The sequence below is a fragment of the Oncorhynchus gorbuscha genome, linkage group LG03, assembly GCF_021184085.1.
Source record: "Oncorhynchus gorbuscha isolate QuinsamMale2020 ecotype Even-year linkage group LG03, OgorEven_v1.0, whole genome shotgun sequence".
Classification (NCBI taxonomy): Eukaryota; Metazoa; Chordata; class Actinopteri; order Salmoniformes; family Salmonidae; genus Oncorhynchus; species Oncorhynchus gorbuscha.
Genome location: NC_060175.1, coordinates 108,716,062 through 108,741,051, shown reverse-complemented (window position 1 = coordinate 108,741,051; position 24,990 = coordinate 108,716,062). Strand labels below are relative to the sequence as shown.

The following is a 24,990-nucleotide window of genomic DNA, read 5'->3' as shown; positions in this document are numbered from 1 at the left end:
TCATCGACCTGGCCAAGGCTTTCGACTCTGTCAATCACCGTATTCTTATCAGCAGACTCAATGGCCTTGGTTTTTCTAATGACTGCCTCGCCTGGTTCACCAAGTACTTTGCAGACAGAGTTCAGTGTGTCAAATCGGAGGGCCTGTTGTCCGGACTTCTGGCAGTCTCTATTGAGGTGCCACAGTGTTACATTTATTTATTTATTTATTATTATTATTTTTTCACCTTTATTTAACCAGGTGGGCTAGTTGAGAACAAGTTCTCATTTGCAACTGCGACCTGGCCAAGATAAAGCATAGCAGTGTGAACAGACAACACAGAGTTACACATGGAGTAAACAATTAAAAAGTCAATAACACAGTAGAAAAAAAGGGGAGTCTATATACAATGTGTGCAAAAGGCATGAGGAGGTAGGCGAATAATTACAATTTTGCATACAATCTGCTAAATTGTAATTATTTGCTCCTATGGCCTATTTATTGCCTACCTCCTCATGCCTTTTGCACACATTGTATATAGACTTTCTTTTCTCTACTGTGTCACTGACCTGTTTATCGTGTTATTGGCTGGTTTATTGTTTACTCCATGTGTAACTGTGTTGTTGTCTGTTCACACTGCTTTGCTTTATCTTGGCCGGGTCGCAGTTGTCAATGAGAACTTGTTCTCAACTAGCCTACCTGGTTAAATAAAGGTGTTCTCAACTAGCCTACCTGGTTAAATAAAGGTGTTCTCAACTAGCCTACCTGGTTAAATAAAGGTGTTCTCAACTAGCCTACCTGGTTAAATACAGGTGTTCTCAACTAGCCTACCTGGTTAAATAAAGGTGTTCTCAACTAGCCTACCTGGTTAAATAAAAGGTGAAATAAATAAAAAAATGTTAAACAATAATAAATAAAAGGTAGTTTTTAGGATGCAAATAAATGACATTTGAGCTAAGCACAGGCAAAAGGAAAACCTGGTCCAGTCTGCTTTTCACCAGACACTGGGAAATGAATTCACCTTTCAGCAGGACAATAACCTAAAACACAAGGCCAAATCGACACTGGAGTTCCTTACCAAGAAGTGAATGTTCCTGAGTTGGGTGAGTTACAGTTTTAACTCTCTGGGATGTGTTGGCCAAAAGCCAGAGAAAATGCAGAGCGCCAAATTCAAATAAATTACTATAAAAATAAAAAGCAAACAATGCTATTATCTGAGGATCGCACCTCCGTAAACAACGAGAGAAAGCATATGTCAACCCTGCAGGCATGACACAAAACACAGAAATAAAAATATAATTCATGTCTTACCTTTGACGAGCTTCTTTTGTTGTTGTCCCATAAACATCACAAATGATCCTTTTGTTTGATTAATTCCTTCGATATATATCCAAAATGGCCATTTAAATGCCACGTTTGATCCAGAAAAACACCGGTTCAAACTTGCGCAACGTGACTAAAAATATCTCAAAAGTTACCTGTAAACTTTGCCAAAACATTTCAAACTACTTTTGTAATACAACTTTAGGTATTTGTTCAAGTAAATCATCGATAAAATTGAAGACAGGATGATCTGTGTACAATACAGGAAGGAAATAAACTGTAGCTAGCTTTCTGGTCACGCACCTCTATCAAACAGTACACTTGAAGTGACCCTCGTTTTGAACAGGGCTACTTCTTCATTACACAAAGGAAAAACCTCAACCAATTTCTAAAGCCTGTTGACATCCAGTGGAAGCAGTAGGAACTGCAAGAAGGTCCCTTAGAAATCTGGATTCCCAATGAAAACACATTGAATAGAGAGTGACCTCAAAAAGAAAATCTGAATGGTTTGTCCTCAGGATTTCGCCTGCTACATAAGTTATGTTATACTCACAGACATGATTAAAACAGTTTTAGAAACTTCACAGTGTTTCCTATCCAAATCTACACATAATATGCATATCTTGTGTTCTGGGGATGAGTAGCAGGCAGTTGGATTTGGGCATGCATTTCATCCGGACGTGAAAATACTGCCCCCTGTCACCAATAAGTTTTTAAACTATTACTATCTATGGAAAAACATGAAAATGTTGAACAGAGCTTGAAGAGTTATTTAAAAAAGAATGGGACAATATTTCTCAATGCAGGTGTGGAAAGCTCTTAGAGACTGACCCAGAAAGATTCACAGGTGTAATCCCTGCCAAAGATGATTCTAACATGTCTGGGGTTTCAATACCTTTGCATACATTTCTAAAAACATGTTTTCACTTTGCCATATTGGGGTATTGTGTTTAGATGGGTGAAAAAATGTTTTTAATACATTTTGAATTCAGGCTATAACAACAAAATGTGGAAAAAGTCAAGGGGTATGAATACTTTGTGAATCCACAAGTCATGGGGTATGAATACTTTGTAAATCCCCAAGTCATGGGGTATGAATACTTTGTAAATCCCCAAGTCATGGGGTATGAATACTTTGTAAATCCCCAAGTCAAGGGGTATGAATACTTTGTAAATCCCCAAGTCATGGGGTATGAATACTTTGTAAATCCCCAAGTCAAGGGGTATGAATACTTTGTGAATCCCCAAGTCAAGGGGTATGAATACTTTGTAAATCCCCAAGTCAAGGGGTATGAATACTTTGTGAATCCCCAAGTCAAGGGGTATGAATACTTTGTAAATCCCCAAGTCATGGGGTATGAATACTTTGTAAATCCCCAAGTCAAGGGGTATGAATACTTTGTAAATCCCCAAGTCAAGGGGTATGAATACTTTGTAAATCCCCAAGTCAAGGGGTATGAATACTTTGTGAATCCCCAAGTCAAGGGGTATGAATACTTTGTGAAGGCACATGCTGCGTGGATCAGGTGTTTCTATTTTTCCTGGCAAGTAAATGACAGGCTAAGTATTGTGTTTGTAGACAGTCTTGTTTAATTTATTATTTAAAATGTTCATGCCTTAGTGAAACTAAATTAGAGGCCTAGATTCGACTTGAAAACAGCTGTGTTTTGTTATTTATGAATTCAAATGTTCATACAAATAGCCTTTAGGACAGGTCGTTCACTACTGTGTAGGAGACTTGGTCTTCGAGCCTGAAAGTTTGTGTTTGTTTTTTCAATTACAATGTTTTAAATCAGGGATGAAGACACAATTACAATGTTTTAAATCAGGGATGAAGACACAATGGGCCATGTTTTAAATCAGAGATGAAGACACAATGGGCCATGTTTTAAATCAGGGATGAAGACATAATGGGCCATGTTTTAAATCAGGGATGAAGACATAATGGGTCATGTTTTAAATCAGGGATGAAGACATAATGGGCCATGTTTTAAATCAGGGATGAAGACATAATGGGTCATGTTTTAAATCAGGGATGAAGACATAATGGGTCATGTTTTAAATCAGGGATGAAGACATAATGGGCCATGTTTTAAATCAGGGATGAAGACATAATGGGCCATGTTTTAAATCAGGGATGAAGACACAATGGGTCATGTTTTAAATCAGGGATGAAGACATAATGGGCCATGTTTTAAATCAGGGATGAAGACATAATGGGCCATGTTTTAAATCAGGGATGAAGACATAATGGGTCATGTTTTAAATCAGGGATGAAGACACAATGGGCCATGTTTTAAATCAGGGATGAAGACATAATGGGCCATGTTTTAAATCAGGGATGAAGAAATAATGGGTCATGTTTTAAATCAGGGATGAAGACATAATGGGCCATGTTTTAAATCAGGGATGAAGACATAATGGGCCATGTTTTAAATCAGGGATGAAGACATAATGGGCCATGATTTAAATCAGGGATGAAGACATAATGGGCCATGTTTTAAATCAGGGATGAAGACACAATGGGCCATGTTTTAAATCAGGGATGAAGACATAATGGGTCATGTTTTAAATCAGGGATGAAGACATAATGGGCCATGTTTTAAATCAGAGATGAAGACATAATGGGCCATGTTTTAAATTAGGGATGAAGACATAATGGGTCATGTTTTAAATCAGGGATGAAGACATAATGGGCCATGTTTTAAATCAGGGATGAAGACATAATGGGTCATGTTTTAAATCAGAGATGAAGACATAATGGGCCATGTTTTAAATTAGGGATGAAGACATAATGGGTCATGTTTTAAATCAGGGATGAAGACATAATGGGCCATGTTTTAAATCAGGGATGAAGACATAATGGGCCATGTTTTAAATCAGGGATGAAGACATAATGGGCCATGTTTTAAATCAGGGATGAAGACATAATGGGCCATGTTTTAAATCAGGGATGAAGACATAATGGGCCATGTTTTAAATCAGGGATGAAGACATAATGGGCCATGTTTTAAATCAGGGATGAAGACATAATGGGTCATGTTTTAAATCAGGGATGAAGACACAATGGGCCATGTTTTAAATCAGGGATGAAGACACAATGGGCCATGTTTTAAATCAGGGATGAAGACATAATGGGTCATGTTTTAAATCAGGGATGAAGACACAATGGGCCATGTTTTAAATCAGGGATGAAGACACAATGGGCCATGTTTTGCTTTTCAGCTTTTTCATGTATAAGAACATCATTCTATTGTAACAACTTTACAGGCAAATTTCTATCCTGTTAAGATGAATTACCATCAAGATGTGATTTATTCTGAGCACCATGGGTGCAATTTACTGGTCCCCACAAGTATAGTGAAACACGTCCACACACACACCGTACACACACACACCGTACACACACACCGTACACACACACACCGTACACACACACACCGTACACACACACACACACACCGTACACACACACCGTACACACACACCGTACACACACACACCGTACACACACACCGTACACACACACCGTACACACACACCGTACACACACACCTCGTGCTCCAGACTGCTGTATTCTCCCTCAGTGTTTTCTCTGATGATGATGATGTCGATGTTCCTGTGACGAGTCCGAACGCCTGGCAGAGACTGGCAGTGCATCACGTTGGCATACAGGTCCAGACTGGTACTGTAGGGGTGGAGGGCAGAAAGACATGAGAGAAAGACAGAGTGAGAGAACACAGGGACAGAGGGAGACACAGAGTGAGAGAACACAGGGACAGAGGGGGAGAGAGAACACAGGGACAGAGGGAGAGACAGAGTGAGAGAACACAGGGACAGAGGGAGAGAACACAGGGACAGAGGGGGAGAGAGAACACAGGGACAGAGGGAGAGACAGAGTGAGAGAACACAGGGACAGAGGGAGACACAGAGTGAGAGAACACAGGGACAGAGGGGGAGAGAGAACACAGGGACAGAGGGAGAGACAGAGTGAGAGAACACAGGGACAGAGTGAGAGAACACAGGGACAGAGGGGGAGAGAGAACACAGGGACAGAGGGAGACACAGAGTGAGAGAACACAGGGACAGAGGGAGAGACAGAGTGAGAGAACACAGGGACAGAGCGGGAGAGAGAACACAGGGACAGAGGGGGAGAGAGAACACAGGGACAGAGGGAGAGACAGAGTGAGAGAACACAGGGACAGAGGGAGAGACAGAGTGAGAGAACACAGGGACAGAGGGGGAGAGAGAACACAGGGACAGAGGGGGAGAGAGAACACAGGGACAGAGGGAGAGACAGAGTGAGAGAACACAGGGACAGAGGGAGAGACAGAGTGAGAGAACACAGGGACAGAGGGGGAGAGAGAACACAGGGACAGAGGGGGGGGGAGAACACAGGGACAGAGGGAGAGACAGAGTGAGAGAACACAGGGACAGAGGGAGAGACAGAGTGATAGAACACAGGGACAGAGGGGGAGAGAGACAGAGTGAGAGAACACAGGGACAGAGGGAGAGACAGAGTGAGAGAACACAGGGACAGAGGGAGGGAGAGAGTGAGAGAACACAGGGACAGAGGGAGAGAGAGAGACAGAGTGAGAGAACACAGGGACAGAGGGGGAGAGAGACAGTGAGACAACTCAGGGACAGAGGGGGAGAGAGACAGAGTGAGAGAACACAGGGACAGAGGGGGAGAGAGAGAGTGAGAGAACACAGGGACAGAGTGAGAGAGACAGAGGGATGGCAGGAGGGAAGGCTAGTACATGCTGTACAGTAGAGACAATATGGTGCAATATGCTGAAATCGCTTCGACCATTTCCTGTTTGCAAAAAGTTGAATAGTTCTAATGTCAGTTTGAAAAAACAAGCACTACAAAACATTAAGAACACCAAGCACTACAAAACATTAAGAACACCTGCTCTTTCCATGACTCAATATTAGGGGGTGTTCCTAATGTTTGGTAGACTCAGTGAAACCTGTAAATAACCGCAAATATCGTATTTTCCTCTGTTTGAATCTGGAGGACAAAACCCAAAGTAAATGATGCAAATACAAACTTTATGCAGGAACAGGAAACATAGAAATATGATTCATCTACCGCTTCTTAGACTGGCTTTCAATGCGAATGACAGATTTATTACATTTCTACGTGAATTTGGTCGCGTCACCCCAAAAGTGGCATATTGAAAATTATCGTTTTCACTTTGAACGAAAACAAAGGGGTTTAGCCCTGGGCCACCATAGGCCAGGCCTTCTGGGCTGGGTGTGTCTTTGCATTAAACCCACCTACTTGAATGACCCTGCTGCTCCAGAGCTGGAGACGAAGTGAGAAGAAGAACATAAGACAAAGGAATGTGTATCTGTGTGTGTTAACTGTAAGGGTACCCATGGTGCTGGAGACCAGAGGTGTTTGCTGATAGAGAGGTAGGTTGAGGTTGCCAGAATCAGAGTAGTGCAGAAGGTGTCGTATGCTGAGACAGTGAAGAGAGTAGTAGAGGAAGATGGTCAAGTTGGTATAGTGGTGAGGTTTTAATAGGTCTAGGCCTAGCTAGTGTAGTGGTGAGGTTTTAATGGGTCTAGGCCTAGCTAGTGTAGTGGTGAGGCTTTAATAGGTCTAGGCCTAGCTAGTGTAGTGGTGAGGCTTTAATGGGTCTAGGCCTAGCTAGTGTAGTGGTGAGGCTTTAATAGGTCTAGGCCTAGCTAGTGTAGTGGTGAGGCTTTAATGGGTCTAGGACTAGCTAGTGTAGTGGTGAGGTTTTAATGGGTCTAGGCCTAGCTAGTGTAGTGGTGAGGTTTTAATGGGTCTAGGCCTAGCTAGTGTAGTGGTAAGGCTTTAATGGGTCTAGGCCTAGCTAGTGTAGTGGTGAGGTTTTAATGGGTCTAGGCCTAGCTAGTGTAGTGGTGAGGTTTTAATGGGTCTAGGCCTAGCTAGTGTAGTGGTGAGGTTTTAATGGGTCTAAGCCTAGCTAGTGCAGTGGTGAGGTTTTAATGGGTCTAGGCCTAGCTAGTGTAGTGGTGAGGTTTTAATGGGTCTAGGCCTAGCTGGTGTAGTGGTGAGGTTTTAATGGGTCTAGGCCTAGCTAGTGCAGTGGTGTGGTTTTAATGGGTCTAGGCCTAGCCAGTGTAGTGGTGAGGTTTTAATGGGTCTAGGCCTAGCGAGTGTAGTGGTGAGGCTTTAATGGGTCTAGGACTAGCTAGTGTAGTGGTGAGGTTTTAATGGGTCTAGGCCTAGCGAGTGTAGTGGTGAGGCTTTAATGGGTCTAGGCCTAGCTAGTTTAGTGGGGAGGTTTTAAATGGGTCTAGGCCTAGCTAGTGTAGTGGTGACGTTTTAATGGGTCTAGGCCAAGCTAGTGCAGTGGTGAGGTTTTAATGGGTCTAGGCCTAGCTAGTTTAGTCGTGTGGTTTTAATGGGTCTACGCCTAGCTAGTGTAGTGGTGAGGTTTTAATGGGTCTAGGCCTTGCTAGTTTAGGGGAGAGTTTTTAATGGTTATAGGCCTATCTAGTTTAGTGGGGAGTTTTTAATGGGTATAGGCCTAGCTAGTTTAGTGGTGAGGTTTAATGGGTCTAGGCCTAGCTAGTTTAGGGGAGAGGTTTTAATGGGTCTAGGCCTTGCTAGTTTAGTGGGGAGTTTTTAATGGGTCTAGGCCTAGCTAGTGCAGTGGGGAGGTTTTAATGGGTCTAGGCCTAGCTAGTGCAGTGGGGAGGTTTTTTAATGGGTCTAGGCCAAGCTAGTTTAGCGGAGAGGTTTTAATGGGTCTAGGCCTTGCTAGTTTAGTGGGGAGTTTTTAATGGGTCTAGGCCTAGCTAGTGCAGTGGGGAGGTTTTTTAATGGGTCTAGGCCAAGCTAGTTTAGGGGAGAGGTTTTAATGGGTCTAGGCCTTGCTAGTTTAGGGGGGAGGTTTTAATGGGTCTAGGGTTGGTGTGTGTAGTGGTGAGGTTTTAATGGGTCTAGGGTTGGTGTGTGTAGTGGTGAGGTTTTAATGGGTCTAGGGTTGGTGTGTGTAGTGGAGAGGTTTTAATGGGTCTAGGGTTGGTGTGTGTAGTGGTGAGGTTTTAATGGGTCTAGGGTTGGTGTGTGTAGTGGGGAGGTTTTAATGGGTCTAGGGTTGGTGTGTGTAGTGTGTCTAGGCCTTTCCTCTGCTCTCATCCTTCTAGACCTATCGGCTGCCTTCGATACTGTGAACCATCAGATCCTCCTCTCCACCCTCTCCGAGTTGGGCATCTCCGGCGCGGCCCACGCTTGGATTGCGTCCTACCTGACAGGTCGCTCCTACCAGGTGGCGTGGCGAGAATCTGTCTCCTCACCACACGCTCTCACCACTGGTGTCCCCCAGGGCTCTGTTCTAGGCCCTCTCCTATTCTCGCTATACACCAAGTCACTTGGCTCTGTCATAACCTCACATGGTCTCTCCTATCATTGCTATGCAGACGACACACAATTAATCTTCTCCTTTCCCCCTTCTGATGAACAGGTGGCGAATCGCATCTCTGCATGTCTGGCAGACATATCAGTGTGGATGACGGATCACCACCTCAAGCTGAACCTCGGCAAGACGGAGCTGCTCTTCCTCCCGGGGAAGGACTGCCCGTTCCATGATCTCGCCATCACGGTTGACAACTCCATTGTGTCCTCCTCCCAGAGCGCTAAGAACCTTGGCGTGATCCTGGACAACACTCTGTCGTTCTCAACTAACATCAAGGCGGTGGCCCGTTCCTGTAGGTTCATGCTCTACAACATCCACAGAGTACGACCCTGCCTCACACAGGAAGCGGTGCAGGTCCTAATCCAGGCACTTGTCATCTCCCGTCTGGATTACTGCAACTCGCTGTTGGCTGGGCTCCCTGCCTGTGCCATTAAACCCCTACAACTCATCCAGAATGCCGCAGCCCGTCTGGTGTTCAACCTTCCCAAGTTCTCTCACGTCACCCCGCTCCTCCGCTCTCTCCACTGGTTTCCAGTTGAAGCTCGCATCCGCTACAAGACCATGGTGCTTGCCTACGGAGCTGTGAGGGGAACGGCACCTCAGTACCTCCAGGCTCTGATCAGGCCCTACACCCAAACAAGGGCACTGCGTTCATCCACCTCTGGCCTGCTCGCCTCCCTACCACTGAGGAAGTACAGTTCCCGCTCAGCCCAGTCAAAACTGTTCGCTGCTCTGGCCCCCCAATGGTGGAACAAACTCCCTCACGATGCCAGGACAGCGGAGTCAATCACCACCTTCCGGAGACACCTGAAACCCCACCTCTTTAAGGAATACCTAGGATAGGATAAGTAATCCTTCTCACCCCCCCCCTTTAAGATTTAGATGCACTATTGTAAAGTGACTGTTCTACTGGATGTCATAAGGTGAATGCACCAATTTGTAAGTCGCTCTGGATAAGAGCGTCTGCTAAATGACTTAAGTGTAAATGTAAATGTAGTGGAGAGGTTTTAATGGGTCTAGGGTTGGTGTGTGTAGTGGAGAGGTTTTAATGGGTCTAGTCCTAGCTAGTTTAGTGGTGAGGTTTTAATGGGTCTAGGGTTGAGGTGTGTAGTGGGGAGGTTTTAATGGGTCTAGGGTTGGTGTGTGTATGGTTCCCAATTGGAGGCAGCTGATCATCGTTACCTCTATTGAGGATCATACTTAGTGTGTCCTTTTTCCCACCTGCTATGTGGGATATTGTTGTGTATGAGTGGGTTAGGGTTAGTGACTAGGGGGGGATATTGTTTTGTATGAGTGGGTTAGGGTTAGTGACTAGGGGGATATTGTTTTGTATGAGTGGGTTAGGGTTAGTGACTAGGGGGATATTGTTTTGTATGAGTGGGTTAGGGTTAGTGACTAGGGGGATATTGTTTTGTATGAGTGGGTTAGGGTTAGTGACTAGGGGGGTATTGTTTTGTATGAGTGGGTTAGGGTTAGGGTTAGTGACTAGGGGGATATTGTTTTGTATGAGTGGGTTAGGGTTTGTGACTAGGGGGATATTGTTTTGTATGAGTGGGTTAGGGTTAGTGACTAGGGGGATATTGTTTTGTATGAGTGGGTTAGGGTTAGTGACTAGGGGGACATTGTTTTGTATGAGTGGGTTAGGGTTAGGGTTAGTGACTAGGGGGATATTGTTTTGTATGAGTGGGTTAGGGTTAGGGTTAGGGTCAGTGACTAGGGGGATATTGTTGTGTATGAGTGGGTTAGGGTTAGTGACTAGGGGGATATTGTTTTGTATGAGTGGGTTAGGGTTAGGGTTAGTGACTAGGGGGACATTGTTTTGTATGAGTGGGTTAGGGTTAGGGTTAGTGACTAGGGGGGGGTTATATTGTTTTGTATGAGTGGGTTAGGGTTAGTGACTAGGGGGATATTGTTTTGTATGAGTGGGTTAGGGTTAGTGACTAGGGGGATATTGTTTTGTATGAGTGGGTTAGGGTTAGTGACTAGGGGGATATTGTTTTGTATGAGTGGGTTAGGGTTAGTGACTAGGGGGATATTGTTTTGTATGAGTGGGTTAGGGTTAGTGACTAGGGGGATATTGTTTTGTATGAGTGGGTTAGGGTTAGTGACTAGGGGGGTATTGTTTTGTATGAGTGGGTTAGGGTTAGGGTTAGTGACTAGGGGGATATTGTTTTGTATGAGTGGGTTAGGGTTTGTGACTAGGGGGATATTGTTTTGTATGAGTGGGTTAGGGTTAGGGTTAGTGACTAGGGGGATATTGTTTTGTATGAGTGGGTTAGGGTTAGTGACTAGGGGGACATTGTTTTGTATGAGTGGGTTAGGGTTAGGGTTAGTGACTAGGGGGATATTGTTTTGTATGAGTGGGTTAGGGTTAGGGTCAGTGACTAGGGGGATATTGTTGTGTATGAGTGGGTTAGGGTTAGTGACTAGGGGGATATTGTTTTGTATGAGTGGGTTAGGGTTAGGGTTAGTGACTAGGGGGACATTGTTTTGTATGAGTGGGTTAGGGTTAGGGTTAGTGACTAGGGGGACATTGTTTTGTACGAGTGGGTTAGGGTTAGGGTTAGTGACTAGGGGGATATTGTTTTGTATGAGTGGGTTAGGGTTAGTGACGAGGGGGGATATTGTTTTGTATGAGTGGGTTAGGGTTAGTGACTAGGGGGATATTGTTTTGTATGAGTGGGTTAGGGTTAGTGACTAGGGGGATATTGTTTTGTATGAGTGGGTTAGGGTTAGGGTTAGTGACTAGGGGGGATATTGTTTTGTATGAGTGGGTTAGGGTTAGGGTTAGTGACTAAGGGGGGGATATTGTTTTGTATGAGTGGGTTAGGGTTAGTGACTAGGGGGGATATTGTTTTGTATGAGTGGGTTAGGGTTAGTGACTAGGGGGATATTGTTTTGTATGAGTGGGTTAGGGTTAGTGACTAGGGGGGATATTGTTTTGTATGTGACTAGGGGGATATTGTTTTGTATGAGTGGGTTAGGGTTAGTGACTAGGGGGATATTGTTTTGTATGAGTGGGTTAGGGTTAGTGACTAGGGGGATATTGTTTTGTATGAGTGGGTTAGGGTTAGTGACTAGGGGGATATTGTTTTGTATGAGTAGGTTAGGGTTAGTGACTAGGGGGATATTGTTTTATATGAGTGGGTTAGGGTTAGTGACTAGGGGGATATTGTTTTGTATGAGTGGGTTAGGGTTAGGGTTAGTGACTAGGGGGATATTGTTTTGTATGAGTGGGTTAGGGTTAGTGACTAGGGGGATATTGTTTTGTATGAGTGGGTTAGGGTTAGGGTTAGTGACTAGGGGATATTGTTTTGTATGAGTGGGATAGGGTTAGGGTTAGTGACTAGGGGGATATTGTTTTGTATGAGTGGGTTAGGGTTAGGGTTAGTGACTAGGGGGATATTGTTTTGTATGAGTGGGTTAGGGTTAGTGACTAGGGGGGATATTGTTTTGTATGAGTGGGTTAGGGTTAGTGACTAGGGGGATATTGTTTTGTATGAGTGGGTTAGGGTTAGTGACTAGGGGGGATATTGTTTTGTATGAGTGGGTTAGGGTTAGTGACTAGGGGGATATTGTTTTGTATGAGTGGGTTAGGGTTAATGACTGGGGGGATATTGTTTTGTATGAGTGGGTTAGGGTTAGGGTTAGTGACTAGGGGGTGATATTGTTTTGCATGAGTGGGTTAGGGTTAGGGTTAGGGTTAGTGACGAGGGGGGATATTGTTTTGTATGAGTGGGTTAGGGTTAGTGACTAGGGGGATATTGTTTTGTATGAGTGGGTTAGGGTTAGTGACTAGGGGATATTGTTTTGTATGAGTGGGTTAGGGTTAGGGTTAGTGACTAGGGGGATATTGTTTTGTATGAGTGGGTTAGGGTTAGGGTTAGTGACTAGGGGGTGATATTGTTTTGCATGAGTGGGTTAGGGTTAGGGTTAGTGACTAGGGGGATATTGTTTTGTATGAGTGGGTTAGGGTTAGTGACTAGGGGGATATTGTTTTGTATGAGTGGGTTAGGGTTAGGGTTAGTGACTAGGGGGATATTGTTTTGTATGAGTGGGTTAGGGTTAGTGACTAGGGGGATATTGTTTTGTATGAGTGGGTTAGGGTTAGGGTTAGTGACTAGGGGGATATTGTTTTGTATGAGTAGGTTAGGGTTAGGGTTAGTGACTAGGGGATATTGTTTTGTATGAGTGGGTTAGGGTTAGTGACTAGGGGGATATTGTTTTGTATGAGTGGGTTAGGGTTAGTGACTAGGGGGGATATTGTTTTGTATGAGTGGGTTAGGGTTAGTGACTAGGGGGGATATTGTTTTGTATGAGTGGGTTAGGGTTAGTGACTAGGGGATATTGTTTTGTATGAGTGGGTTAGGGTTAGTGACTAGGGGGATATTGTTTTGTATGAGTGGGTTAGGGTTAGTGACTAGGGGGATATTGTTTTGTATGAGTAGGTTAGGGTTAGTGACTAGGGGGGATATTGTTTTATATGAGTGGGTTAGGGTTAGTGACTAGGGGGATATTGTTTTGTATGAGTGGGTTAGGGTTAGGGTTAGTGACTAGGGGGGATATTGTTTTGTATGAGTGGGTTAGGGTTAGTGACTAGGGGGATATTGTTTTGTATGAGTGGCTTAGGGTTAGGGTTAGTGACTAGGGGGATATTGTTTTGTATGAGTGGGTTAGGGTTAGGGTTAGTGACTAGGGGGATATTGTTTTGTATGAGTGGGTTAGGGTTAGGGTTAGTGACTAGGGGGATATTGTTTTGTATGAGTGGGTTAGGGTTAGTGACTAGGGGGATATTGTTTTGTATGAGTGGGTTAGGGTTAGTGACTAGGGGGATATTGTTTTGTATGAGTGGGTTAGGGTTAGTGACTAGGGGGATATTGTTTTGTATGAGTGGGTTAGGGTTAGTGACTAGGGGGATATTGTTTTGTATGAGTGGGTTAGGGTTAATGACTGGGGGATATTGTTTTGTATGAGTGGGTTAGGGTTAGGGTTAGTGACGGTTAGGGGGGATATTGTTTTGTATGAGTGGGTTAGGGTTAGGGTTAGTGACTAGGGGGATATTGTTTTGTTTTGTATGAGTGGTTAGGGTTAGGGTTAGTGACTAGGGGGTGATATTGTTTTGCATGAGTTAGGGTTAGGGTTAGGGTTAGGGTTAGTGACGAGGGGGGATATTGTTTTGTATGAGTGGGTTAGGGTTAGTGACTAGGGGGATATTGTTTTGTATGAGTGGGTTAGGGTTAGGGTTAGTGACTAGGGGGGGATATTGTTTTGTATGAGTGGGTTAGGGTTAGTGACTAGGGGGATATTGTTTTGTATGAGTGGGTTAGGGTTAGGGTTAGTGACTAGGGGGGATATTGTTTTGTATGAGTAGGTTAGGGTTAGGGTTAGTGACTAGGGGGATATTGTTTTGTATGAGTGGGTTAGGGTTAGTTAGACTAGGGGGATATTGTTTTGTATGAGTGGGTTAGGGTTAGTGACTAGGGGGGATATTGTTTTGTATGAGTGGGTTAGGGTTAGTGACTAGGGGGATATTGTTTTGTATGAGTGGGTTAGGGTTAGTGACTAGGGGGATATTGTTTTGTATGAGTGGGTTAGGGTTAGTGACTAGGGGCGATATTGTTTTGTATGAGTGGGTTAGGGTTAGGGTTAGTGACTAGGGGGATATTGTTTTGTATGAGTGGGTTAGGGTTAGGGTTAGTGACGAGGGGGATATTGTTTTGTATGAGTGGGTTAGGGTTAGGGTTAGTGACTAGGGGGGTTTTGTATATTGTTTTAGTATGAGTGGGTTAGGGTTAGTGACTAGGGGTGATATTGTTTTGCATGAGTGGGTTAGGGTTAGGGTTAGGGTTAGTGACGAGGGGGGATATTGTTTTGTATGAGTGGGTTAGGGTTAGTGACTAGGGGGATATTGTTTTGTATGAGTGGGTTAGGGTTAGGGTTAGTGACTAGGGGGATATTGTTTTTTATGAGTGGGTTAGGGTTAGGGTTAGTGACTAGGGGGATATTGTTTTGTATGAGTGGGTTAGGGTTAGTGACTAGGGGGGATATTTTTTGTATCAGTGGGTTAGGGTTAGTGACTAGGGGGATATTGTTTTGTATGAGTGGGTTAGGGTTAGTGACTAGGGGGGATATTGTTTTGTATGAGTGGGTTAGGGTTAGTGACTAGGGGGATATTGTTTTGTATGAGTGGGTTAGGGTTAGTGACTAGGGGGATATTGTTTTGTATGAGTGGGTTAGGGTTAGTGACTAGGGGGATATTGTTTTGTATGAGTGGGTTAGGGTTAGTGACTAGGGGGATATTGTTTTGCATGAGTGGGTTAGGGTTAGGGTTAGGGTTAGTGACTAGGGGGATATTGTTTTGTATGAGTGGGTTAGGGTTAGTGACTAGGGGGATATTGTTTTGTATGAGTGGGTTAGGGTTAGGGTTAGTGACTAGGGGGGATATTGTTTTGTATGAGTGGGTTAGGGTTAGGGTTAGTGACTAGTTTTGGGTGATATTGTTTTGTATGAGTGGGTTAGGGTTAGGGTTAGTGACTAGGGGGGATATTGTTTTGTATGAGTGGGTTAGGGTTAGTGACTAGGGGGATATTGTTTTGTATGAGTGGGTTAGGGTTAGTGACTAGGGGGGATATTGTTTTGCATGAGGGTTAGTGACTAGGGGGATTTGTTTTGTATGGTTAGGGTTAGGGTTAGTGACTAGGGGGATATTGTTTTGTATGAGTGGGTTAGGGTTAGGGTTAGTGACTAGGGGGGGTTATATTGTTTTGTTTTTTATGAGTGGGTTAGGGTTAGGGTTTGTTTTGTATGTGACTAGGGGGATATTGTTTTGTATGAGTGGGTTAGGGTTAGTGACTAGGGGGGATATTGTTTTGTATGAGTGGGTTAGGGTTAGTGACTAGGGGGATATTGTTTTGTATGAGTGGGTTAGGGTTAGTGACTAGGGGGATATTGTTTTGTATGAGTGGGTTAGGGTTTTGGGGGATATTGTTTTGTATGTGGGTTAGGGTTAGTGACTAGGGGGATATTGTTTTGTATGAGTGGGTTAGGGTTAGTGACTAGGGGGATATTGTTTTGTATGAGTGGGTTAGGGTTAGGGTTAGTGACTAGGGGGATATTGTTTTGTATGAGTGGGTTAGGGTTAGGGTTAGTTAGACTAGGGGGATATTGTTTTGTATGAGTGGGTTAGGGTTAGGGTTAGTGACTAGGGGGATATTGTTTTGTATATTGTTTTGGGGGATATTGTTTTGTATGAGTGGGTTAGGGTTAGTGACTAGGGGGATATTGTTTTGTATGAGTGGGTTAGGGTTAGTGACTAGGGGGATATTGTTTTGTATGAGTTAGGGTTAGGGTTAGTGACTAGGGGGGATATTGTTTTGTATGAGTGGGTTAGGGTTAGTGACTAGGGGGGATATTGTTTTGTATGAGTGGGTTAGGGTTAGTGACTAGGGGGATATTGTTTTGTATGAGTGGGTTAGGGTTAGTGACTAGGGGGATATTGTTTTGTATGAGTGGGTTAGGGTTAGTGACTAGGGGGATATTGTTTTGTATGAGTGGGTTAGGGTTAGTGACTAGGGGGATATTGTTTTGGTTAGGGTTAGGGTTAGTGACTAGGGGGTTTTGATATTTTTGTATGAGTGGGTTAGGGTTAGGGTTAGTGACTAGGGGGATATTGTTTTGTATGAGTGGGTTAGGGTTAGTGACTAGGGGGATATTGTTTTGTATGAGTGGGTTAGGGTTAGACTGACTAGGGGGATATTTGTTTTGTATGAGTGGGTTAGGGTTAGTGACTAGGGGGATATTGTTTTGTATGAGTGGGTTAGGGTTAGTGACTAGGGGGATATTGTTTTGTATGAGTGGGTTAGGGTTAGTGACTAGGGGGATATTGTTTTGTATGAGTGGGTTAGGGTTAGTGACTAGGGGGGATATTGTTTTGCATGAGTGGGTTAGGGTTAGGGTTAGGGTTAGTGACTAGGGGGATATTGTTTTGTATGAGTGGGTTAGGGTTAGTGACTAGGGGGATATTGTTTTGTATGAGTGGGTTAGGGTTAGTGACTAGGGGGGATATTGTTTTGTATGAGTGGGTTAGGGTTAGGGTTAGGGTTAGTTTTGATGAGTGGGTTAGGGTTAGGGGGGGATATTGTTTTGTATGAGTGGGTTAGGGTTAGGGTTAGTGACTGGGTTAGGGTTAGGGTTAGTGACTAGGGGGATATTGTTTTGTATGAGTGGGGGTTAGGGTTAGGGTTAGTGACTAGGGGGATATTGTTTTGTATGAGTGGGTTAGGGTTAGGGTTAGTGACTAGGGGGATATTGTTTTGTATGAGTGGGTTAGGGTTAGTGACTAGGGGGATATTGTTTTGTATGAGTGGGTTAGGGTTAGTGACTAGGGGATATTGTTTTGTATGAGTGGGTTAGGGTTAGTGACTAGGGGGATATTGTTTTGTATGAGTGGGTTAGGGTTAGTGACTAGGGGGATATTGTTTTGTATGAGTGGGTTAGGGTTAGTGACTAGGGGGATATTGTTTTGTATGAGTGGGTTAGGGTTAGTGACTAGGGGGATATTGTTTTGTATGAGTGGGTTAGGGTTAGTGACTAGGGGGATATTGTTTTGTATGAGTGGGTTAGGGTTAGTGACTAGGGGGATATTGTTTTGTATGAGTGGGTTAGGGTTAGGGTTAGTGACTAGGGGGATATTGTTTTGTATGAGTAGGTTAGGGTTAGGGTTAGTGACTAGGGGGATATTGTTTTGTATGAGTGGGTTAGGGTTAGTGACTAGGGGGATATTGTTTTGTATGAGTGGGTTAGGGTTAGTGACTAGGGGATATTGTTTTGTATGAGTGGGTTAGGGTTAATGACTAGGGGGATATTGTTTTGTATCAGTGGGTTAGGGTTAGTGACTAGGGGGATATTGTTTTGTATGAGTGGGTTAGGGTTATTGACTAGGGGGATATTGTTTTGTATGAGTGGGTTAGGGTTAGTGACTAGGGGGGATATTGTTTTGCATGAGTGGGTTAGGGTTAGGGTTAGGGTTAGTGACTAGGGGGATATTGTTTTGTATGAGTGGGTTAGGGTTAGGGTTAGTGACGAGGGGGGATATTGTTTTGTATGAGTGGGTTAGGGTTAGGGTTAGTGACTAGGGGGATATTGTTTTGTATGAGTGGGTTAGGGTTAGGGTTAGTGACTAGGGGGATATTGTTTTGTATGAGTGGGTTAGGGTTAGTGACTAGGGGGATATTGTTTTGTATGAGTGGGTTAGGGTTAGTGACTAGGGGATATTGTTTTGTATGAGTGGGTTAGGGTTAGTGACTAGGGGGGATATTGTTTTGCATGAGTGGGTTAGGGTTAGGGTTAGGGTTAGTGACTAGGGGGGATATTGTTTTGTATGAGTGGGTTAGGGTTAGGGTTAGTGACTAGGGGGTGATATTGTTTTGTATGAGTGGGTTAGGGTTAGTGACTAGGAGGGGATATTGTTTTGTATGAGTGGTTTAGGGTTAGGGTTAGTGACTAGGGGGTGATATTGTTTTGCATGAGTGGGTTAGGGTTAGGGTTAGGGTTAGTGACGAGGGGGGGATATTGTTTTGTATGAGTGGGTTAGGGTTAGGGTTAGTGACTAGGAGGGATATTGTTTTTTATGAGTGGGTTAGGGTTAGGGTTAGTGACTAGGGGGGATATTGTTTTGTATGAGTGGGTTAGGGTTAGTGACTAGGGGGGGATATTGTTTTGTATGAGTGGGTTAGGGTTAGTGACTAGGGGGATATTGTTTTGTATGAGTGGGTTAGGGTTCGTGACTAGGGGCGGATATTGTTTTGTATGAGTGGGTTAGGGTTAGTGACTAGGGGGATATTGTTTTGTATGAGTGGGTTAGGGTTAGGGTTAGTGACTAGGGGGATATTGTTTTGTATGAGTAGGTTAGGGTTAGGGTTAGTGACTAGGGTTTTGTATGAGTGGGTTAGGGTTAGTGACTAGATATTGTTTTGTATGAGTGGGTTAGGGTTAGGGTTAGACTAGGGGGATATTGTTTTGTATGAGTGGGTTAGGGTTAGTGACTAGGGGGATATTGTTTTGTATGAGTGGGTTAGGGTTAGTGGGGGGATATTGTTTTGTATGAGTGGGTTAGGGTTAGTGACTAGGGGGGATATTGTTTTGTATGAGTGGGTTAGGGTTAGTGACTAGGGGGATATTGTTTTGTATGAGTGGGTTAGGGTTAGTGACTAGGGGGGATATTGTTTTGTATGAGTGGGTTAGGGTTAGTGACTTATTGTTTTGTATGAGTGGGTTAGGGTTAGTGACTATATTGTTTTGTATGAGTGGGTTAGGGTTAGTGACTAGGGGGGATATTGTTTTGTATGAGTGGGTTAGGGTTAGGGTTAGTGACTAGGGGGGACATTGTTTTGTATGAGTGGGTTAGGGTTAGGGTTAGTGACTAGGGGGATATTGTTTTGTATGAGTGGGTTAGGGTTAGTGACTAGGGGGATATTGTTTTGTATGAGTGGGTTAGGGTTAGTGACTAGGGGGGATATTGTTTTGTATGAGTGGGTTAGGGTTAGTGACTAGGGGGATATTGTTTTGTATGAGTGGGTTAGGGTTAGTGACTAGGGGATATTGTTTTGTATGAGTGGGTTAGGGTTAGGGTTAGTGACTAGGGGGGATATTGTTTTGTATGAGTGGGTTAGGGTTAGGGTTAGTGACTAGGGGGGACATTGTTTTGTATGAGTGGGTTAGGGTTAGGGTTAGTGACTAAGGGGGATATTGTTTTGTATGAGTGGGTTAGGGTTAGTGACTAGGGGGGATATTGTTTTGTATGAGTGGGTTAGGGTTAGTGACTAGGGGGGATATTGTTTTGTATGAGTGGGTTAGGGTTAGGGTTAGTGACTAGGGGGATATTGTTTTGTATGAGTAGGTTAGGGTTAGGGTTAGTGACTAGGGGGATATTGTTTTGTATGAGTGGGTTAGGGTTAGTGACTAGGGGGATATTGTTTTGTATGAGTGGGTTAGGGTTAGGGTTAGTGACTAGGGGGGATATTGTTTTGTATGAGTGGGTTAGGGTTAGGGTTAGTGACTAGGGGGGACATTGTTTTGTATGAGTGGGTTAGGGTTAGGGTTAGTGACTAAGGGGGATATTGTTTTGTATGAGTGGGTTAGGGTTAGTGACTAGGGGGGATATTGTTTTGTATGAGTGGGTTAGGGTTAGTGACTAGGGTGGGATATTGTTTTGTATGAGTGGGTTAGGGTTAGGGTTAGTGACTAGGGGGATATTGTTTTGTATGTGTAGGTTAGGGTTAGGGTTAGTGACTAGGGGGATATTGTTTTGTATGAGTGGGTTAGGGTTAGTGACTAGGGGGATATTGTTTTGTATGAGTGGGTTAGGGTTAGGGTTAGTGACTAGGGGGGATATTGTTTTGTATGAGTGCCTATGAGCGCTACGTATTTCACGATCGTTATATCTTTGTTGTTTTGGAAGTTTCACTAACGTTAAAATGTGGAACTCTACTCACACTGCGCCTTGGTCCAATTATTCATACGACTGTCAGGACCAAGCAGCGTTCCCAGGAGGTGAAGGAGAGTTGGTCATGGGAAGAGATACTAGGTGGATGTGAGACCCTTCCTTGGTGGACAGACACCTAGGTATTTGTAGTTGTCCACATATTCTAAGTCAGAACCGTCCAGAGTGGTGATGCTGGATGGTTTGGTGTGGGCAGAGATCGCTTGAAGATCATGCTCTTAGTTTTACTCGCGTTTAAAGCAGTTGGAGGCCACAGAAGAAGAGTTGTATGGTATTGAAGCTCGTCTGGAGGTTAGTTAACACAGTGTCCAAAGAAGGACCCGAAGTATACAGAATGGTGTCGTCTGGAGGTTAGTTAACACAGTGTCTAAAGAAGGGCCAGATGTATACAGAATGGTGTCGTCTGCGTAGAGGTGGATCAGTCGAGAAGATAATGTCTCATCTGCATGACATATTGGTGGACTTTGGGCCATCAATTCATAGGATGGATACATTAGCATGAAAATAATTATCAAATCATAAAGCATAACAGAAAATTAATAAGGTCATTAGACCTATCCCAGAAGGCCCGACCAAGGCGGCTCAGGGCTCAACCTCCTGGGTTTAGTTGTGAAAAAGAAAAACAAGAAGTGGGGTGTGTGGCATAGGGTCGCCCACAATCAACAGATTCCTGCTTTAAATCTACCACATGGAGAGGTAGGGTTAGGTCAGGGGTTAGAGGTCAGAGGATCTCACCGTAGCAGGTTATTTCTGGATATAAAGGAGGGAGGCAGGTTGTGGTTGGTCTCAATGTTGCCTGGAGAAAAAACACACTGATTAGATATTGTACCTCTCTCTCTCTGTCTTTCCATCTCAGTCTCTCTATCTCTGTCTTTTTATCTCTGTCTTTTTATCTCTGTCTCTCCATCTGTCTTTCCATCTCAGTCTCTCCATCTCTGTCTTTTTATCTGTCTCTCCATCTCAGTCTCTCCATCTCAGTCTCTCCATCTCAGTCTCTCCATCTCAGTCTCTCCATCTGTCTTTCCATCTCAGTCTCTCCATCTCTGTCTTTCCATCTCAGTCTCTCCATCTCAGTCTCTCCATCTCAGTCTCTCCATCTGTCTTTCCATCTCAGTCTCTCCATCTGTCTTTCCATCTCAGTCTCTCCATCTGTCTTTCCATCTCAGTCTCTCCATCTCAGTCTCTCCATCTCAGTCTCTCCATCTGTCTTTCCATCTCAGTCTCTCCATCTCTGTCTTTTTATCTCTGTCTTTTTATCTCTGTCTTTTTATCTCTGTCTTTCCATCTCAGTCTCTCCATCTGTCTTTCCATCTCAGTCTCTCCATCTCTGTCTCTCCATCTCTGTCTCTCCATCTCTGTCTCTCCATCTCTGTCTTTCCATCTCTGTCTTTTTATCTCTGTCTTTTTATCTCTGTCTTTTTATCTCTGTCTTTTTATCTCTGTCTTTTTATCTCTGTCTTTTTATCTCTGTCTTTTTATCTCTGTCTTTTTATCTCTGTCTTTTTATCTCTGTCTTTTTATCTCTGTCTCTCCATCTCTGTCTTTTTATCTCTGTCTTTTTATCTCTGTCTTTTTATCTCTGTCTTTTTATCTCTGTCTCTCCATCTCAGTCTCTCCATCTCAGTCTCTCCATCTCAGTCTCTCCATCTCAGTCTCTCCATCTGTCTTTCCATCTCAGTCTCTCCATCTCTGTCTCTCCATCTCTGTCTTTTTATCTCTGTCTTTTTATCTCTGTCTTTTTATCTCTGTCTCTCCATCTCAGTCTCTCCATCTCAGTCTCTCCATCTCAGTCTCTCCATCTCAGTCTCTCCATCTCAGTCTCTCCATCTCAGTCTCTCCATCTGTCTTTCCATCTCAGTCTCTCCATCTCTGTCTTTCCATCTCTGTCTTTTTATCTCTGTCTTTTTATCTCTGTCTTTCCATCTCAGTCTTTCCATCTCAGTCTCTCCATCTCAGTCTTTCCATCTCTGTCTTTTTATCTCAGTCTCTCCATCTGTCTTTCCATCTCAGTCTCTCCATCTCTGTCTTTCCATCTCTGTCTTTTTATCTCTGTCTTTTTATCTCTGTCTTTCCATCTCAGTCTTTCCATCTCAGTCTCTCCATCTCAGTCTTTCCATCTCAGTCTCTCCATCTCTGTCTTTTTATCTCTGTCTCTCCATCTCTGTCTTTTTATCTCTGTCTTTTTATCTCTGTCTTTTTATCTCTGTCTTTCCATCTCTGTCTTTCCATCTCTGTCTTTCCATCTCAGTCTCTCCATCTCTGTCTTTTTATCTCTGTCTTTTTATCTCTGTCTTTTTATCTCTGTCTTTCCATCTCAGTCTTTCCATCTCAGTCTCTCCATCTCAGTCTTTCCATCTCAGTCTCTCCATCTCTGTCTTTTTATCTCAGTCTCTCCATCTGTCTTTCCATCTCAGTCTCTCCATCTCTGTCTTTCCATCTCTGTCTTTTTATCTCTGTCTTTTTATCTCTGTCTTTCCATCTCAGTCTTTCCATCTCAGTCTCTCCATCTCAGTCTTTCCATCTCAGTCTCTCCATCTCTGTCTTTTTATCTCTGTCTCTCCATCTCTGTCTTTTTATCTCTGTCTTTTTATCTCTGTCTTTTTATCTCTGTCTTTCCATCTCTGTCTTTCCATCTCTGTCTTTCCATCTCAGTCTCTCCATCTCTGTCTTTTTATCTCTGTCTTTTTATCTCTGTCTTTTTATCTCTGTCTCTCCATCTCTGTCTTTCCATCTCAGTCTCTCCATCTCTGTCTTTCCATCTCAGTCTCTCCATCTCAGTCTCGCCATCTCTGTCTTTTTAACTCTGTCTTTTTATCTCTGTCTTTCCATCTCTGTCTTTTTATCTCTGTCTTTCCATCTCTGTCTTTTTATCTCTGTCTTTTTATCTCTGTCTTTTTATCTCTGTCTTTCCATCTCTGTCTTTTTATCTCTGTCTTTCCATCTCTGTCTTTTTATCTCTGTCTTTCCATCTCTGTCTCTCCATCTCTGTCTCTCCATCTCTGTCTTTCCATCTCTGTCTCTCCATCTCTGTCTCTCCATCTCTGTCTTTCCATCTCTGTCTCTCCATCTCAGTCTCTCCATCTCTGTCTTTCCATCTCAGTCTCTCCATCTCTGTCTCGCCATCTCTGTCTTTTTATCTCTGTCTTTTTATCTCTGTCTTTTTATCTCTGTCTTTTTATCTCTGTCTTTTTATCTCTGTCTTTTTATCTCTGTCTTTTTATCTCTGTCTCTCCATCTCAGTCTCTCCATCTCTGTCTCGCCATCTCTGTCTTTTTATCTCTGTCTTTTTATCTCTGTCTTTTTATCTCTGTCTTTTTATCTCTGTCTTTTTATCTCTGTCTCTCCATCTCAGTCTCTCCATCTCTGTCTTTTTATCTCTGTCTCTCCATCTCAGTCTCTCCATCTCTGTCTTTTTATCTCTGTCTTTTTATCTCTGTCTTTTTATCTCTGTCTTTTTATCTCTGTCTCTCCATCTCTGTCTTTCCATCTCTGTCTTTTTATCTCTGTCTCTCCATCTCTGTCTTTTTATCTCTGTCTTTTTATCTCTGTCTTTCCATCTCAGTCTCTCCATCTCTGTCTTTCCATCTCAGTCTCTCGATCTCTGTCTTTCCATCTCAGTCTTTCTCTCTCTTTCTGTCTCTCTCTGTCTGTCTTTCTCTTTCTGTCTCTCTCTTTCTGTCTCTCTCTGTCTGTCTCTTTCTGTCTCTCTCTGTCTGTCTCTCTCTGTCTGTCTTTCTCTTTCTGTCTCTGTCTTTCTGTCTTTCTCTTTCTGTCTCTCTCTTTCTGTCTCTCTCTTTCTGTCTCTGTCTTTCTGTCTCTGTCTTTCTGTCTCTCTCTTTCTGTCTCTCTCTTTCTGTCTTTCTCTTTCTGTCTCTCTCTTTCTGTCTCTGTCTTTCTGTCTCTCTCTTTCTGTCTTTCTCTTTCTGTCTCTCTCTTTCTGTCTCTGTCTTTCTGTCTCTCTCTTTCTGTCTTTCTCTTTCTGTCTCTCTCTTTCTGTCTCTGTCTTTCTGTCTCTCTCTTTCTGTCTTTCTCTTTCTGTCTCTCTCTTTCTGTCTTTCTCTTTCTGTCTCTCTCTTTCTGTCTCTCTCTTTCTCCCTCTCTTTCTGTCTGTCTCTTTCTGTCTCTGTCTTTCTGTCTCTCTTTCTGTCTCTGTCTTTCTGTCTCTCTCTTTCTGTCTCTCTCTTTCTGTCTCTCTCTGTCTGTCTCTTTCTGTCTCTCTCTGTCTGTCTCTCTCTGTCTGTCTTTCTCTTTCTGTCTCTGTCTTTCTGTCTTTCTCTTTCTGTCTCTCTCTTTCTGTCTCTGTCTTTCTGTCTCTGTCTTTCTGTCTCTCTCTTTCTGTCTCTCTCTTTCTGTCTTTCTCTTTCTGTCTCTCTCTTTCTGTCTCTGTCTTTCTGTCTCTCTCTTTCTGTCTTTCTCTTTCTGTCTCTCTCTTTCTGTCTTTCTCTTTCTGTCTCTGTCTTTCTGTCTCTCTCTTTCTGTCTTTCTCTTTCTGTCTCTCTCTTTCTGTCTCTGTCTTTCTGTCTCTCTCTTTCTGTCTTTCTCTTTCTGTCTCTCTCTTTCTGTCTTTCTCTTTCTGTCTCTCTCTTTCTGTCTCTCTCTTTCTCCCTCTCTTTCTGTCTGTCTCTTTCTGTCTCTGTCTTTCTGTCTCTCTTTCTGTCTCTGTCTTTCTGTCTCTCTCTTTCTGTCTCTCTCTTTCTGTCTCTCTCGCCAATTAAATTAAATTCAATTTGCTTTATTGGCGTGACGTAACAATGTACATATTGCCAA

At 43.5% G+C, this 24,990-nt stretch overlaps 1 protein-coding gene across 2 annotated transcripts in view; it reads right to left on the bottom strand.

Moving 5' to 3' along the window:
- The window catches only part of LOC124032440 (isocitrate dehydrogenase [NAD] subunit gamma, mitochondrial-like), a 60,613-nt gene that overhangs the window by 12,932 nt on the left and 22,691 nt on the right, over positions 1-24,990 (bottom strand). For both annotated transcript variants that reach the window (XM_046344843.1, XM_046344842.1), the window contains 2 exons: positions 20,959-21,019; positions 4,858-4,990 (listed from right to left, as the gene is read on the bottom strand). In XM_046344843.1, coding sequence (XP_046200799.1) covers positions 4,858-4,990; positions 20,959-21,019 — 194 coding nt within the window. The remainder of the gene's footprint in view (positions 1-4,857; positions 4,991-20,958; positions 21,020-24,990) is intronic.